The following is a 16,884-nucleotide window of genomic DNA, read 5'->3' as shown; positions in this document are numbered from 1 at the left end:
AAAACATGACCAAACCATGCAGCCTTGTTGCATTATCATCTTGCTTTATTATCATCAATTAATATTATAACGTTTTAAACCGGGGCGCCATTCATTTAAATAAACAGGAAAAAGTGCACAATGGTACTCTAAAAATATATATACTTCTCTCTATATAGTCTAAACCTGCCGAGATCTTCACCACAACTGGACCGATATGAGCTGGTGTCCCTCACCCCCCCCCCAAATGCCCCAGCCTCGACAACCCGCCCTGGGAAGATTCGGGGACTTCACTCTGGTTCGAGACAAGAAAGAGCTGGCAGAAGTTCAGGAAAGCACAAGCGAGGTGTGGGAATGACACCTCAAGGGGGAAACTGCAGGAGGTTTCAGCCCAAAAGAGTTTGAAATTCCTAAGGTCAGGGCCGAAAGCTGGATTCTCCGGCCTCTGCTCAGCTAGCAAACTGATGAGGTTGTCAGATTCTCCTCCAGTTACCACGGTTGTGTATTTTCACATGAATGCCACATGAATGTTACGTTTCCACCCGACGGAAAATTTTGCCTGCTGGTTGCCACCTGCCGAGACGCCATTTGAGGCACAAGAGCAAGGCGGATCGGACTATTTCCTGCTCACCTGGCGATCCCAGGAGCTTACCTGCAAAGTTCGCCCAACCCGAGAGCATGTTCCTCAGCTCTCCCCCCCCCCCGCCTTTCCTTCTCCACCCTACGTTGATCACCCCATTGTCTGTGGTGTCTTCCCCGCCCAGAAAGCATTTGGGACGGCCATGAGCATGTGACAGCAAGGATGATTGTTTCCTAGAAGTATTTTTCAAAACAGTTGGGGCTTACGGTGGACGGAGACCAAGGGGTGGGAGACGGGCTCTGAACAGGTCCCTTAGCGAATATCCACGCCATCCCATAACGGTCACCGCAGCCCTGAAGTTCTGTTAGAAACCAGATGGGGAACAGAAGGGGAAGCAGTGAAGGACAGCCACCCTGTCCAAAAGCAACCCCACAACGCGCAACTGTAACTTCACAGGCGGGGCCAGAGCATCTAGGACAGAATATCCGTTCCTGACGAACAGAAACTAAAGCTAATTCCCTTTCCAAAATCGTGTGTGTGTGAGAGAAAGATCCTTCTCTACTCGGGTCACAGAATCTAAAATGGGAGCAAGATGGTATCTCAGGGCCTTGTGAAGGCTACGGCGGTCTGAACCACAAGGTCTGTCATAGACGGGTGTTGAAAATCCAGTTTAATCCCATCAACCCTGGAAGGATAGGCGTGGCGTTCCTAGAGAGCACCCCAGTTCCTCATTAACAATCTTCTTGGATAGATGCCTCCTAGAATTGTGAGCTAAGGGTTCAAGGCTGCTCCTGCATACCTGCTAGACATCATTAAAAAAAAAAAAGATGGCAAACAATAGTTCCTGAGGAAATGAATCCTTCTTCACCTGAACAGCAGAAGATGTGAAACAGCCAGACTGCAAGTCAGAGCTTACAGGACTGAATACCATTCTATTAAAAAAAAGAATTAAAAATCCCTGCACTTAGAAAACTAACATGCCAGCGTTTAATCCTTGCCTTCTCTCCGACATGCTAGTTTTCTGTGTGTGGGGAGTCACCGTCATTTTGCATTCCGCCCACTGCCAGTTTCAATGCAATCCGCTGAAAACGGGCGTCGCTCAACAGCACCCCATGCGCTCCCCTCCCCCCCCAAAGACACCGGATTAGAAGATGGAGATCGGACACAGAGGCAGGGGGCAGACGTTTGGGTAAATATTTGGTATGTCAGAAAGCCGCAGGACTTAATTTGGAGACACGGAACTTAGAGGGGGGCAGGAGAAGGAGGTTGAGTCCACTTCGACAGCAGTCCCAGCTGTGCGGAGACAGACTGCCCCGTCGGTGAGAGACCCCCGTGGTTAGGCCAGGTTGTTGTTGTGTTCGATGCGCTGCACCATCAGGGAGACCAGCTTCTCGAGGGTACGGGCGCTCTGGCGGCTGGCCTCCAGCACCTCGGCATGGTTGGCCTTTTCCTTGCTCTCGTAGTCCAGGACGGATTTGTTGGTGATGAGGGAGAAGCCGAAGGTGCGCATCCCACAGTGGCGGGCCACCAGCACCTCGGGGGCGGTGCTCATGCCTAGAAAGCGGGGAGGGGGGGGGAAGCAGGTGAGTGGGAGGCTGGCGTGATGCGGGCCTTCTGGGACTGAACCATTCTTTTGGGGAGGGGGGCTCGTGCCTGATTGAATCCTGTCAGATGCTAAAGACTCTCTGCCTGGGAGGGAAGAGTCAAATGAGGAGCCGTGTTGGTCTGAAGTCGCACAACAAAATCAGAGCCCAGTCAGGCAGCAAAGATTTATTCACGGCGTGAGCTTTCGAGGTGAGGAAGAGGGCTTGCCCTCGAAAGCTCCCACCTTGAATACACCAAGAGCTGCGGGCCCTGCGAGATCTTCCATCGTTCCGCAGGGCCTGCAAGACGGAGCTCTTCCGCCAGGTTTACGGTTGAGGCCAAGGCCCCTATGCCCCTATGCCCCCCCCCCGGGATCTGGGATTGGGACTGGTACCACCAGGATCCCCTCTCCACCTGCCAGTAGTAGGAGGGGGAAGTTGATTAGCCGATCTTGCCATGCTAGTTAGCTAACTAATGATGTCGAAACTGTAGTTGTTGTTTTAATGGATTTTAATGGGGTTTTAAAATGTTGTAACCGGCCATGAGCCGCAAGGGAGTGGCGGGCAATAAATCGAATGATGATGATGATAATAATAATAATAATAATAATCTTTGTTGGGCTTAAAGGTGCCCCACTGGACTCTGATTTTGTTGTGAGGAAAGAGGGCAGGCGGCGTGGAAAAGGAAGCGAGAGAGCGCGGCCTTGCGGGCTACCGGAAGCCCCGCCCAAATTTGGGAGCTCCTGCATAGAAACCACATCCCCTCTTTGCTCCGGCCTTGTTTCCCTGTCCACTGTTCCCGCACCCACAGAGCAGCAGCTAAGCCTTCTATCGGCTGCCCAGGGAGACCACGCCATGCCGACTGAGAGAAGGGACGTCCATCCCCCCCCCCCCGCCTCCCAGCTCTTCCCCCTCCCATATAATTCCCCTTCACTCCGCCCCAGACTGACCCACTGCGTCAGCGCCCAACCGCTGCAGGAAACGGCATTCAGCGATGGTCTCATAGTTGGGGCCTCCGAGAGCACAATAGACTCCCTCGCGCAGGCACCCGGCGCACCCCATCTCTTTGGCCACCGTGCGCGCCAGCTTCCGCAAGTCCGGGTCGTAGGCGTCAGACATTGCCGGGAAACGGGCCCCGAACCTGGGGAAGGGGGAGGAAGGAGGAGAAGTCAAGAGACAGGCAGGCACGGACGGGCCGGGACGTAGAAGGATCGTTCCGTGGACAACCCAATCCATCAGTCCATGAATTCAATCCACGTAGGCCGAACCACAGTGCAGGTAATCCGTCGAGGTAAAATGATAACCCTGTATTGTTCAATATTAAACTGGAAATTGTTGTCTTTTGGTACGAGTGCCTACTGTTCAAACTGTTGCGTGTTCAAATTGGGATGCTTACTGTATGGCACAGTATCGTGTAAGTTTCAGTGTAAACCGCCCTGAGCCGCATGGGAGGGTGGTATATGTAATAAAATAAAAATAAACAAATAAATAAATATTCTGGACCTAGTCTTTTGTTTCTCTGCTAAAGGTGGTAAAAGATCAGATATATTTCTGCAGCTTAAAATTTTGTAAAGTGGGTCCTGGAAGACTGTGTGTAGGTGTGTATATTTACACACACACACACACACACACACATATATTTTGATATTAATGGGTATTCAGTACTTTTCAAACAATGCAACTTTGGGACCCAAATCTACATCCTGTCATACCAGTTATCGGGACTGCACAAAAGAACACCGTGCAAATTTTTGCAATCTCTGCAACTCATCACTGGGCTGGTTGTTAAAATCCTTCCCTTTTTTGTATGTAATTTTTAAGTTTTTTCCAGACAAAAAAAAGAACCATTCCTCTATTACAAAACTACTATTCTAAAAAAGAGCACTAAGCACTAATTTTGCAATTTCTTTCTTGTTCTTTTGCGTCACACACCACATGACACTTCTCCTGAAGTCTACATTTTCCCTAAGTTCATGTGCATCATCTACAGATCAATTTCTCCCCCTTTCCATCTCAGTTTTGCCAATCAATATAACCCAATATTGGACTCCTGTTTCTCTCCAAAACCAAAACATCTTCTTGGTTTTGCTGTTAGGTATGCATGTTATAGCTACAGTATTAACGGAATTTCTATTTCATTGTATGTACAGTGTCACATGACTTGTCTAACTGGACCTATAAAGGTCCTATGCATACAAGTTTTTTCAGTTCCTGGTCTTGCCACTGGCGGATACTCTCTCTCGCTCTCTTACCTATCATCGTTGGGTCCCGACAGGGGGTTCACTCCAGCAAACCCTGGCATGTTGATGTGGTCCCGGATCAACATGATGTCCCCCACTTTGTAGTCGGGGTTGAGCCCCCCGGCCGCGTTGGTGACAATGAGGGTCTCCACGCCAAGCAGACTGAATACCCGGACAGGGAAGGTGACCTAGGAGGGGGATGGAGCGGGAGGCAGAGGTGAGGGGATGCCGGAAGCAAAGTTCGTCTAGGTCAGGGGTCCCCAGCCTGCGTGGTGTGGTGGTTAAGAGCGGCAGCTTGTAATCTGGCAAGCCGGGTTCGATTCCCTGCTCCTCTACATGCAGCCAGCTGGGTGACCTTGGGCCAGTCACAGCCCTGATCGTGCTGGCCTCACAGACCAGTAATATCAGGGCTCTCTCGGCCTCCCCAACCTCGCAGGGTGTGTGTTGTGGGGAGAGGAAAGGGAAGGCGATTGTAAGCCGCTTTCACTTCCCTCAGGCAGTGAAAAGCGGGGTATAAAAGCCAACTCTGCTTCTTCTTGGGACTTGAGCCTGGGACTTTGAGAAGGGCTGCTGAGGGTCACCCCACAATGGCTGCCACAGGAGACGGAACAAGCACGTACACCACGAGAGAATTCATACTTAGGAGGGAGAGTCATGCAAGGGGCTGGTTCCCTCGCTTGTGGCTAAGTTCAGTAAGGCAGGAGGGGAAAGGCTGTGGACCCCCTCCAGAGGTCCTGCGGACCCCAAGGGGTCCTCAGACTCCTGGTTGGGAATCCCGGGCCTAGAGGTAGACGTCGACTCACCTTCCAGAGGGGGTACCCTTCGTACATGTGGAATCGGCCTTGCATCACGACCGTGCTCATCCCGCTGAGGTTCCCAAATACCAACTTTCCAGCATGGCCAGGAACTGCAGAGAGGAAGCGAAAAGGTTAAACCGCCCGCCAGCGCCTCCTGCTGGCCACTGTGCCTGCTGCGGCTTGCCTCCCCCTCGAGACACACAGAGACACTTTTCACCTGTGCTGTGGGAGAAGTTGGGGATCTTGGTGTAGTCAAACACCACTTGGTCCTTCAGGAGGTCGGCCAGCCCGCCAAGGCCCGATCCGCAGATAATGGCCACCTTGGGCCGGTGTTTGGTGTGGCTGAGAAGCCAGTCGGCCGTCTTCTTCGTGTCCTCGTAGGTGTATCTGAGGAAAGGAAGAAAAAGAGAGGGGGTTGGATGAGGAGAAAAAGCAGAAAAAGGAGAGAAAGAAGCAGAAACAAAAGCAGAAAAAGGAGATGAAGCAGAAATAAAAGCAGGGAAAGAAGAAGCAGAAACAAAAGCAGAAGGGAAAAAGAAGAAGAAAAAGAAGCAGTAGCAACAGCAAAAGAGTTGGTTTTTATACCATCTTTCACTACACCAAGGAGTCTCAAAGCGGCTGACAGCCGCCTTCCCTTCCTCTCTCCACAACAAACACCCCATGAGAGAGCCCTGACAGAACTGTTCTGTGAGAACAGCTCTAGCAGGACTTTGAGCAACCCAAGGTTACCCAGCTGGCTGCATGTGGAGGAACGGGGAATCAAACCCAGCTCGCCAGATTAGAATCTGCCACTCTTAAGCGCCACGCCAAGAAGCAGCAGGAAAAGAAGGAGAGAAGGAGGAGAAAACAGAGAACTTGCTGTCCAGTCCCACCCGAGCCCAACCAGGCAGCCCTAAAGGCCAGGGAGAAGCAGAGGTGAAGGCCTGCCGCTGCTTTCCTCCACACTGCAACCCTGCCGCTCTCCCACCCAAGCCCTGACTGTGGTCAACCTTGCTAAGCTTCCAAACTTGGCAAGCTCAGGTTGAGCCGAGGTCCTCCCACTGCTAGCAAACATCCCAGGCAGGATGGAAGGACTGCCACGAGGGGGAGCCCGTCCCCCAGACATGCAGGCCCTCCGATTCACAGGACTTTCCTTCCAGCCACCCAAGCTGGCATTTATAATTCAACCACTGGCTCTGACAGACCACCTTGCTGCAGGACCCTGCTATCCCCCTCCCAGAGCAGGCCTTTCCTCCAGGGGGGGTGGGCGACTGACCTCCATCACCTGGAGATCAGCTGAAATCCCAGGAGGTTGAGAGCCCTGGCTTTTGCACCCCTCTGTTTGCAGATGGGGGGGGGGGGAGATCTGAACGGGAGGTTTTTCTGCTTACCAGCAAAGTGAAAGAATTCTTAAACGGCATTAACAAGGCCGAGGGAGCTGTGCATTTCCTGCAGCATGCAGGGAGCTGGTGACTTCCAGCTCTTTGTTTCCAAGCAATTCAGGACACAGAAAACCATGCAGCTGACTGGTAGCACGTCGTCCACACAGAGGTTCTCTCAGAGCTGTTCTCACAAGGCAGCTCTCTCAGAGCTCTCTCAGCCCTGCCTACCTCACTGATGGAGGGAGAGGAGGGGGAAAGGTGTTTGTGAGCTGCTTTGGGACTCCTCTGGGTAGTGAAAGGCGGGGTACAAAACCCAGCTTCTTCTTCTCTACCTGAACCACCCAAGCTCCACCCGCAGCAGGGAGCAAAACACACTCCGCACATGGTCAGAGGTGCCCTTGTCGATCCTTTCCCCGCTTCTAGCATTACGCTTTGCTGCTCAAAATATGTGCCGGGCTCTCCAAATGCGGCCCTCATTCGGCCTTTGCCATTTAAACCGTCTTAGGATCAGACCCTCTTAAAACTGCAGCAGGAACAACCACTCTGCAGTGAAACCTTCCAGATGCTTTCTCCTTGTTCCCCTTTCTGGAGAACACCCCTCCTCATATGGCTAGAAAACAAACTTCTATTTCCAGCCTCCTTTTGATCAGCCAGGCTTGCGCTTTCCCTCCCATCCAATTATGCAGCAAATTATTTTGGCCGCAGCTCCATCTCCCCCCTGGAGTGCAGCTTCAGAAGGCTACGGCCTGGCTTTTTCCCCGAGGAAACCATCTTTAAAAAGACCAGAGAGAGAAAGAGAGAGAAAAGAGGAGAGCATTAAGACCTCCAGGAAGAAAACCCTCCTGAGCTCTTTGTCCCAAATCTGTGAGGAGCCAGCTACAAATCCTTAGTGGATAGAGGACAGGCACTCTGCACATGTTCGGTGGCACAATTTTCTTTTCCCCGTTTTATAGGCCCTTCGGCACCTTAACAGCTCCGATAGGGCCCAGATCTCATTCCACCAGGCCAGAGCCAAAGGCAAAAAGGCCCTGTCTCTGGTCAAGGTCAATCACATTTCCTCGGGGTTGGAGACCACGGGGAAGTTGGAATTTGGTCAGCTGAGTTCCCTTCGGGGGACATATGCAGTCTGGACTACAGAAGGCCTTTTAGGCTAATTCCGATACCTTAAACCAGGGGTAGTCAACCTGTGGTCCTCCAGATGTTCATGGACTACAATTCCCATGAGCCCCTGCCAGCATTTGCTGGCAGGGGCTCATGGGAATTGTAGTCCATGAACATCTGGAGGACCACAGGTTGACTACCCCTGCCTTAAACCAGAACTGACCAGAAGCCAGTTATGGTTAACAATAACAATAGGAATGTAATCTTGTGAGGGCTGTAAGGTGCCTGCCTGTTCCTTGCTTTTTATCCTGCTGTTTCCCAACAACCACCCCGTTTTTGTTTGTGTAAACTGTGAGGAAATAATAAAAAATGGTTAATCAGAGAAGTCTAAGCCATACCGGCAGGGGGGACCAAGGAGGAAGAAACCACTGTGTAATTGACAAGGCTTCTCAGGAAGTATTTGCACAACATTGAGGACGTTTTTACGCGATGCTTTTAAAGCACAAACATAACATTGCAAGTGTACAAAAGTGTTGTATAACAGTAGGATGGGAGAGGGAGGAGGTGCCCGACGGGCTCCTGCTCCTCTTTGTGTTTACGCACAACCAGGTTTCCTGGAAAAAGGAGCGTTCTTGTTCTGTCGTGTCTGTTATGGCATCAGCTGTCAGCCAGAAAATGGGGAAACCTTGCCTCATTCCGGGCAGCCCAATTCTACAAGGCCCCACGGTGCGGATCAAAACATCCACAACATGGGAGCACGCAAGGACTGAGGTACATGCTTCCACAAACCCATAAAACCACCTAGGTTTGCAGGGGGAAAATATAAAAAGTTTCTTATTTCTTATTTACTATTACAACTCCTGGGCTAGCCGGCTTGTGGCGGTTTATGACACTAAACACTCAAACAATAAAATACAATAAAATGACTTAGGAAATCACAAAAATCCAGAATGAACCCCCCCCCCGGAAACACACTGCAAATGCCTAGATATTTGGGGGGGGGGGAGGAATTGACCCCCTGGGGACATTTTGTATTGCTTGCACCAATCCACAAAAGGAAATGGGGGGAAGCAGAAGTCAGAGCAGGGGGTACAAGAAAACACAATCTGGGTAAGGATGGGGAGGGAAAGATTTCTTCTGCCTGCAAGTCCTTGTGGGTTCCGCAGTTTATAATGTTCTGTTCTGCTGTCTGCCAATGAGTTTGGGAGCAAAAGAGATCCTCTCTTCAAAGAAAAGCCAGGTGGGCACAATTCTTTGTCTTGTTTTAGTTAATCACACCCCACTTTCCTCCCCAAGGGGAGTATAACATTCGTTAAAGATGCTAAATACTACTTCCCAGATAGGTCTGATCAAGAGAAATCTGCAAAGGGGATTTCCCCCCTATAGGGTACTGGGGGTGAGCATCTACCTAATCAAGACTCCACTATGAAATGCGCAAGGCTGGTAGAAAAAACAACAACAGTTGGCAACTCTGCTGCTAGGTGCTACTACAAGGCAGATTTTCAAGAGCCAGGGGGAGGGAGAAAGGGATCTCCATCTGCTTGTGTTTTGCCTGTCACTTCCTAGAGATTATCCAACTCTTCAGCAACATCAAAAAAAAAATTGGTTCCTTCTGCAACAACAAGGGATCCACTGCTTCACCGTAGTGAGATTTGCAAAACAGCAAGCAGGCTCTGCGGGACGAAACCCAAGGCTCACCAACTTGCAACAAGTCTGGAAGGCACCGAAATGTCAGGGTGACAAATGAGTGAGCAATGAGCTAGATAAGGGCATGATTGGGACAGGCACAGAAACAGGGCAGTTGTAGCAATACCCGTGAGCAGAGTGAGCCACTGCTGGGAAATATTTATGAGTTTCCTTATAGCCTGTTCCTTTCTTCATTTCCTCATTAAGTTGCCGGAGCGGTTTCTTCTTCACGGCAGGGCGTGGTCTGTTGTCACCACCATCCAGGGATGGACTATTGATCAGTATGAGAGGGCCAAATAGTGTTGCGCCTCTTATTCAGAGGTACACTGCCACTGTACATGGAGGCTTCCCTTCAGCCGTCAAGGAGGGACCTATCCTTCATGAGTCGGTCTAATCTTGATAAGGGGGGATTCGACAGGTTCACAGAGAAGTCCATCAGTGACCTTGCTTGGTTTCTACACCCTGTTATACCTCCAGGGCTAGTGGCTGGCCATGGTGTGAAACAAGAGGCCGGACTAGATGGACCACCGGGCTTATCCTAGAATCACAGAGTTGGAGGGGGCCAAACAGGCCATCTAGTCCAGCCCCGCCTGCTTCTCTCCTGCTCTTCCCACCTTGTTAATCTTCTCAGTGCGTCACCGTAGCTGCGATCTCGTAGCAGGAAATGCAGCGCTCGGAGACTTCCCACCCACCCCGCAGCCTCAGGTTAATGACCAACCCTCCCTGTTTCTTTGCCACGATTGAGCCAGAGGTTGGCACACACCGTTGGAACATTCTGCTCCGAGCCCAGAAAGGGTCACTGTCCTCTCTTTGCCAAGGTCTGTCCAGGATGGGGCTGGACCAAAGTCAAATGTTAAACAGGCAGAAGGAGAAGAAGGAGAAGAAGGAGGAGAAGAAGAAGGAGAAGAATGAGAAGGAGAAGAAGAAGAAGGAGGAGGAGGAGAAGAAGAGCTGGTTTTACTACCTGAAGGGGTCTCACAGCGGCTTCAAAACAACCTCCCAGATGTCCATGGACTACAATCACCATGAGCCCCTGCCAGGCAGGGGCTCATGGTAATTGTAGTCCATGGACATCTGGAGAGCCAGTTTCACCAGCCCTGGACTAGACCCTGACCACCCTGAGTTAGTTGTGCTCACACATTAGCGTTCCTGGATGGCAGGTCCTATCCTGCACATGCAAACGGTCGGGGAGTAATTGAGGATGAGATTTACACACACACACGCACACACACACACCGCAAAGCATCGAGCGAAGCCTTGGGCTGAGTTCGAGGGTGCCAGACAGGCAAAGGGCGACTGCGGAGACAGTGAGGTAACACCCACGCCTACAGGGCTGCAGTGTGCCCCTTTTTTCCGCATCGTCTGCACCTGGAGGAGGCCGTGGCGGCGTCTCTGGCGCCTGATTGGCTCCTTGGGCGGAGGTGTGTGCCAGCTGGGGAAACACCCACCCTGGACTCCCCGCAGGCCGGACGAGGAAGGAAACGGCGCAGCTGCAAAAGAGGGAAGGGAAGGGAAAAGCAGCCAGGCGCTCCTGAGCAAGAACCTCTCCTCTGCAAGCAGAGAAAGAGAGAAAACGGGGACGACCCAGTTCACCTTGCTGACGAACGGTAGCAGCAAGACTCACTGGAGCATCATGGAGAAGGAGAAGGGAAGAAGAGGCGTTTTTTTTCCTTTGTGCCCCGCCTGAAGGAGTCTCAAAGCAGCTTGTAATCCCCTTCCTCTCCCCACAACAGACACCCTGCGAGGTAGATGAGGCCACGAGAGCTCTGAGAGAACTGTGACTGGCCTAAGGTCACCCTGCCAGTCTCCTGTGTCTCAAAGAGGATGACAATCGCCTTCCCTTCCTCTCCCCTCAACAGGCACCCTGTGAGGTAGGCAGGGCTGGGAGAGCTCTGAAAGAACTGCTACACGACAGCAGCTCTAACAGGACTGTGACTGGCCCAAGGTCACCCAGCGGGCTGCATGTGGCAGGGCAGGGAATCAAACCCCAGATCAGAGGTCTCCACTCTTTACAACTAATCCATGCTGGCTCTCATGGAGGACACAGAGGTCCTTTGGAGAAAAGGAAAGGGAGAATAAAACTAAATGCCACGTGAGTTCTGCTGCCATCTGAGCCCAGCGGGAAAGCACGCCAACCAGGCACGCTCTTCCTGTTTACAGGAGAAGGGTGTTGCACAAAGGCAGACTGAGTCAGGCCTGTTTTGAAGGCCGAGGTGGCCATTGTGACCGGCCGGCTCGGTCTGCGTCGTTCTGGAAACATCAGGACACCTGCCCCATGGCACAGTAAGCTCCGTGGGCGGAGCCGTGGCCCGGCAGGAGAGCACCTGTTTTGGACCACAGAAGGTCCCGGGTTCAATCCCCAGTGTTCGCCAAAGAAAAGGGTCCAGTGGCAGGCGAGGTGAGAGAGCCCCGCCGAAGGCCCTGGAGAGCTTACAGCCTGTCCGTGTTGGCAGTCCTGGAACGGCCACATCAGCTCAGCACAGCAATGGCAACATCACGGTATAATTAAAAACAAGCAGAATCACAAAAGCAACCGAGTTTTAACCGAGCCTTATCTTCTGAAGGAGCAGGGAGGCCCCCCAATGGCCACCCCATTTTCCAAAGCACCATAAGAAGAGCCCTCCTGGATCAGCCCAAAGATCCGGGCGACGGTGTCCTACAGGGGCCAACCACCTGGCTCCGAAACCAGGCCACAAGCGACAAACAAATCGACAACAGGCAGCGCTGAGAGCACCCCAGTCATTAAAAGCACAGGAGATTAAAACTGTCTGAATCTGGAATCAGTAGCTGGAGGACAACGGAGAAGGCGTCAAGTGAGGGTCTCCGGAGAGGGCGTTTTGCAATCCTATTGCAGCAAATGGCCTCAGGGTAAGGGTCCCCAACCAGCGCCCACGAGCACCAATGGGTTTTCCGAAAGTAAGCAGGGGCCACTGTAAGATTTAGGGCTCCATTCCCCCTTGTTGGCTTTCCTCCTTCCCAGGAGGTGTCTGGAAGGAAGCATTCTGTTTTTGGCCCCCGTGCAGTAGCCATTTTGGGGCTCACCACATCTCAGAATCCCAAGGTGCCTGCAAGCGCCAAAAGGTTAGGGACCCCTGCCCAAGGGGGTGGTGCACTGATCAGGTGTACAGCAGTGACCTATCACGCGCATCGTATCAATGCTGCCAATGTCACCGATCTTTAGACCTGTGGCATCAACGCATAAGTCTCGAGTGTCGTGGGAAGGGGAAAAAAAGGAAGGGATACGATCCTCTGAAAAAGTGAGCCCTACCCAAGGTATTGTTGGCAACATTTGAATATCGAGAGGCGGCTTTAAGCCCCAGGCATAAAACAGATGCGGATATAACCGGCCCAGCATGTTCCGGGAGTTACGCGCATTCCACAATGTCGTGCCAGAACTGTGCCAAGCCTGAGAACTTGGTATTGAGTGCCACACCTCTGAAAACAAAAACCCAGTCTTTCCTTTTTGTGTTGCTAGTCCTCAAGTACGGGCCACCAAGGTAAGGGTCAATGAGTTACTGCAGGGTTTATAGGCCTCGAAAGCCAGGGGACCCGATTTGAGCAGCAAGTGGAGAGAAAACGGGACTCCCAAACCTTGTATCCTCACCGCCCCCCCCCCCCCCCCAGGACTTAGTAGCAGATTCCGCTCTGAGAAAGAAACAAATTTAAGCATTTAATTCTCATGCAGCATCACAGAGTAACATCCCACATGTTCTTTCTCCACGAATTTTACAGGAGTTTTCCCCTCGTGGCTTTATTTTTAAGGAACTCAAGGTTTTGTGTTTTTTTTTAAAAAAAACCCTTCTACATTTCTGTGTCTTGAGTCTCAAAAAGAAAGGCAGGGTCTTCATGAAATCAATCAATTATCCCTATGATTTCTGGAACGGTTGTGGGTCAATAACTTCCTTTATGACTAACTGGAAGCCTCGCATTGAATTCTTGCGGAAAAGAGAAAAAGAAACAACTGGATGAATGGTGGATTTGGCAAGCAAAGAAAGCAACTGTGGAAATACCCTCAATTTTAATATTATAGAAATGTTTGGTATAAATTTGTGAGTTTGGTGTTTGGATTACGGCTTGTAATTGGGCTGGCTGGAGGCTCAGAAAAATGAATGAAATTAAGGTCTGTTCTTCGCTTCGTTTTTTACTTTTCTTGTAAACCTTTTTTAATCTGGGTAAAAATCTTTCAGAACAATTCTATTAAAGAAAACTGTATAAATAGGAAAGATCTCCTATCCCCCAGTTTAATCTTCTAGAAAAGCTGTTCCCCCAACTTCAATCAGCATGTAAGAGTCCAAATTTCTCTTGAATTTTTTTTTTTAAGGATACAGGATCCTTATTTATCAGCAATGCTCAACGAAGCAGGAAAACCCGGGTTGTTGATAAACGTCCAAACCCCATAAAATTTCCATCCAGCAATGTCAGGAAAAATAACCCTTGTATAATTTGACCCTCTGAACCAATCATTTCCCTGCGAGGAGAGGAAGTTCAAGGTCCTGCAACGGAGAAACCAAATTCTCTGATCCTTGACTGAGAACGTTTTGCTTTCAAGTTGAATCTGACATGGGCATTTGAAGCAAGGGACGCTCACAAATATTTCACCATAGCCTGGCTGTGTACAGAGACCCTGTCGTCCTTGGTGGTCTCCCACCCAAAACCGACCCTGCTTAGTCTTCTGAGTTCTGACAAGAACAGATTAGCCTGGGTCACTCAGATCAGGAGAAACCAGGAAGTAACAGGTAAGAGAATGAACCTCGTGCCCCACCAGAATCTCAAACCTTCTGCCCCTACAGAGCGATGACACACTTTATTGCGTCAACTGGTTGCTGCCAGTGTTTGTGTTCTTTAAGGTTTTGCAAGCTTCCAGATCACACAAGACTATTCTTCCAAGAAAGAGAGGACGTGCACAGAGCTCACACTGGCTGGAACAATTCCCTTGAATGCCTTCCAAAGCTCTCATGGTTTTTAACCGCCACAAGCTTTAAAGAAAACGTGGCTTTTATGCAAGCCGGAAGACTTACGCAAGCTTTCAGAGTTAGGCAGGACGGTGAGGGCCACGCAGAATAAAAGCCGGAGCAAGTGTCCAAAGCGCCCAAGAAGTCATTCCCAGAGCCTGTGACCCAGGATCCTTCGAACCAAACACGTGATGTGCATGAACCTGCACATGACTTGAACATGTTTTTTCCAGTTGTGGTTCACCCCGCCACCCACCCAGCAAATGAGCAAGAGTCATAGTGTCTTCAGGGAAACCAGAAGAGATGAGGGGGAAGAACTGAACACAGAATCTGAAAACAAGTACTGAAAAAGGCACCTGGAACCATGTTTTGCCGACTGGTACCCTGGAAGCCCTCAACGTATGACTCTGATCGCACCTTAGAAACCAACCCGATTGAAGCTCACTTCGTCAGATAATAGCAGGAATTGAGATCCAAGGGTCCTTCTATCCCAATCTGAAGGTGGGTGGGAAATTGCAAAGCAAGTCAGAGGCACACGGCCAAATGCAACCCGCTCTATTAGAGCCGGGGAGAAATGCTTAGGGGCAGAAAATTAGCACTGGCTGCGAGATATGAAGCCAACGTCCCTATTTGGCCCTGGGGGGGTGTTCGCTGCTCTGAATGTCTGAACGGATTCTCGTTTCCTGTCTATTAATCGCTTCTGGCCTCCTGGCCAGCTATTATACTGCACACCAACATAGCTACACTCTAAAATCATTTCAAGCGCTCCCCAAGCCCCAAACCATCACCCCCCTGCCACATTTGGGGGGAAAACAGGAGCCCAGCCAGAGAGGAGAACTGATAGCACCCACAGCTGCGTTCTGCTTCCAGCTGTGTAGAGACAGGAAGCACAAGCTGGCAACGAGGTGGGGGGTCAGTAATCCATCCCGTTAAGCTTTATTAAGGGCAGACAACAAATTCTCTCCTCCCCTTGCTCCCTGCGGAAACCAGAAAGGAAGGGATCCCTCCCCTTGATGTGACTCTGAGCTACTTGGCAAACCAGCTGGCTAAAAACACGCCAGACAGCGCATTAGCCACAAAAGCAAAACGCAGAGCCCACGACCTCTTTCGGATTTCCATCCAGGCCTCTCCCCATATGCATCCCAGACTCCACCATCAGACCCCCATCTAACCCCAAACTGTGCCACCTTCCTCGCCCAAAAAAAGGACGACTCCCCCTACCCCAATTCCTTCTCGCCCCTCCTCCATCTTTCCGGGGGTTTTTATAGGGGAAGGGTCTAACCCCTACAATTCAAAGGAAGAAAAGCTGGGGGGGGGGTGTCAAAACGGGGATGGGGAGCTGATAAGCAACCTCAGTCTTTAAAATAATAGGAATCAGCTACCGCCAGCCATAAGGGGTGGGGGAGGGGAAGGGATCTAGCGGGATCTCATTCATCCTTTGGAGCCGCAGGTCTGAAAGCCACGTGCTGGTGAGACCCCCCCCCCCATCCCACCCCACTCCATCCAATAGCCTTCCAACGCCCCCCTACCCCTCCCCACCCCCAAAAGGGACCCCGACCTCTTTTCTTGCGGGCACTCCATGGCGGGGTTCTCTCCGCGAGGCTTCGGCGCTCCTGGGTCGGCTCGAGGTTCGCGACTCGCGCTCCGCGCAGCAAGCAGAGACGCTTAACCGGCCTCCGAAGAAGGCTGTGTCGTCACGGGCCGCGCCGGCCAATCGGCGGCTCGCCGCCGGCGGGTAACAAAGGTTGCCTAGGTGACGCCGGGTCGGCTCGTCACCGCCTTTGGGACCGCTCGCGCCCGGCCCACTCCATTGAGCCTTCGGCCTCGCGGGGGCGCTGTCCGGGGGAGGGCGCTGATTGGCTGAGACGCGCGGAGGACGCCTGCCCGGGGAGGGAAGCTTTGCGGCGCCCTGCGGGGGGATTTCCACACACGGCGGATGACGCGCTGCCGATGCAGTTCCGAAGCGGGTTTTCCAGCGACCATGGGGAACCGGGGGCGTTTGCAAAAAAGGCGGCTCCTTGCAAGGCCTGCGATCAAGTGACAGGGGGGTCCGGCCTTTCCCTCGGCATGCCTGGCACGCAGCTCCCTCCCCGCAGGCGCGGAAGACGCAGCTGTCCCGTCCCCAGCGCCTCCTGTGCTCACAGCTGACGCGTCTGCTCCTGCGTCCCTCTTTCCCTCGCTGCTGGAAATAAAGGACGCTGTAGGGTCGGTGCTATTGGACTTAAAATTTGTTCTGTTACTTCAGATCAACACATATTTATTAAAACTGAGGCATCAACCCTCTTTAGAATACAGGTTGGATAGAAAGATACTAAATAAACAAGAAATCTCACTTTTGTTCAGGTTGTTGACCCTAGTCTATTGAACCTTACGCTAGAATTTTCGACAAAGAAGTTTTAATCTTTGACGTAATGTAAGACTCCTTTTGTGTGTGTCTCTGTGTGTATTGATACCTGCGGTCTAACTATCAAATCTCGTTGCCTTGGCTTGCTTTAGCCATGTGGTCATTAATATTTACACAGTATACAATCCTTTTTTGGTGCCACACCTGGGAAACCATCTTGCATCTGGTGACAGTGCTGATACATCTAGGCCTGTATTTATG

General features: G+C 51.4%; 1 protein-coding gene across 1 annotated transcript; it reads right to left on the bottom strand.

The window, feature by feature from the left end:
* Window positions 1–23: 23 nt before the first annotated feature.
* Window positions 24–16,076, bottom strand: PNP (purine nucleoside phosphorylase). The gene is made up of 6 exons (XM_077314160.1): window positions 15,838–16,076; window positions 5,397–5,566; window positions 5,186–5,289; window positions 4,395–4,570; window positions 3,093–3,283; window positions 24–2,113 (listed from the first exon to the last, which is right to left on the bottom strand). Exons 1-6 carry the CDS (start codon window positions 15,858–15,860, stop codon window positions 1,896–1,898), a joined length of 882 nt encoding a protein of 293 aa, XP_077170275.1. The 5' UTR covers window positions 15,861–16,076; the 3' UTR covers window positions 24–1,895.
* Window positions 16,077–16,884: the final 808 nt, after the last annotated feature.

This window comes from Paroedura picta, chromosome 16 (assembly GCF_049243985.1).
Source record: "Paroedura picta isolate Pp20150507F chromosome 16, Ppicta_v3.0, whole genome shotgun sequence".
NCBI lineage: Eukaryota > Metazoa > Chordata > Lepidosauria > Squamata > Gekkonidae > Paroedura > Paroedura picta.
Note: the sequence above shows the minus strand (reverse complement) of the source record. Positions and strands in the feature narration are given on the sequence as shown.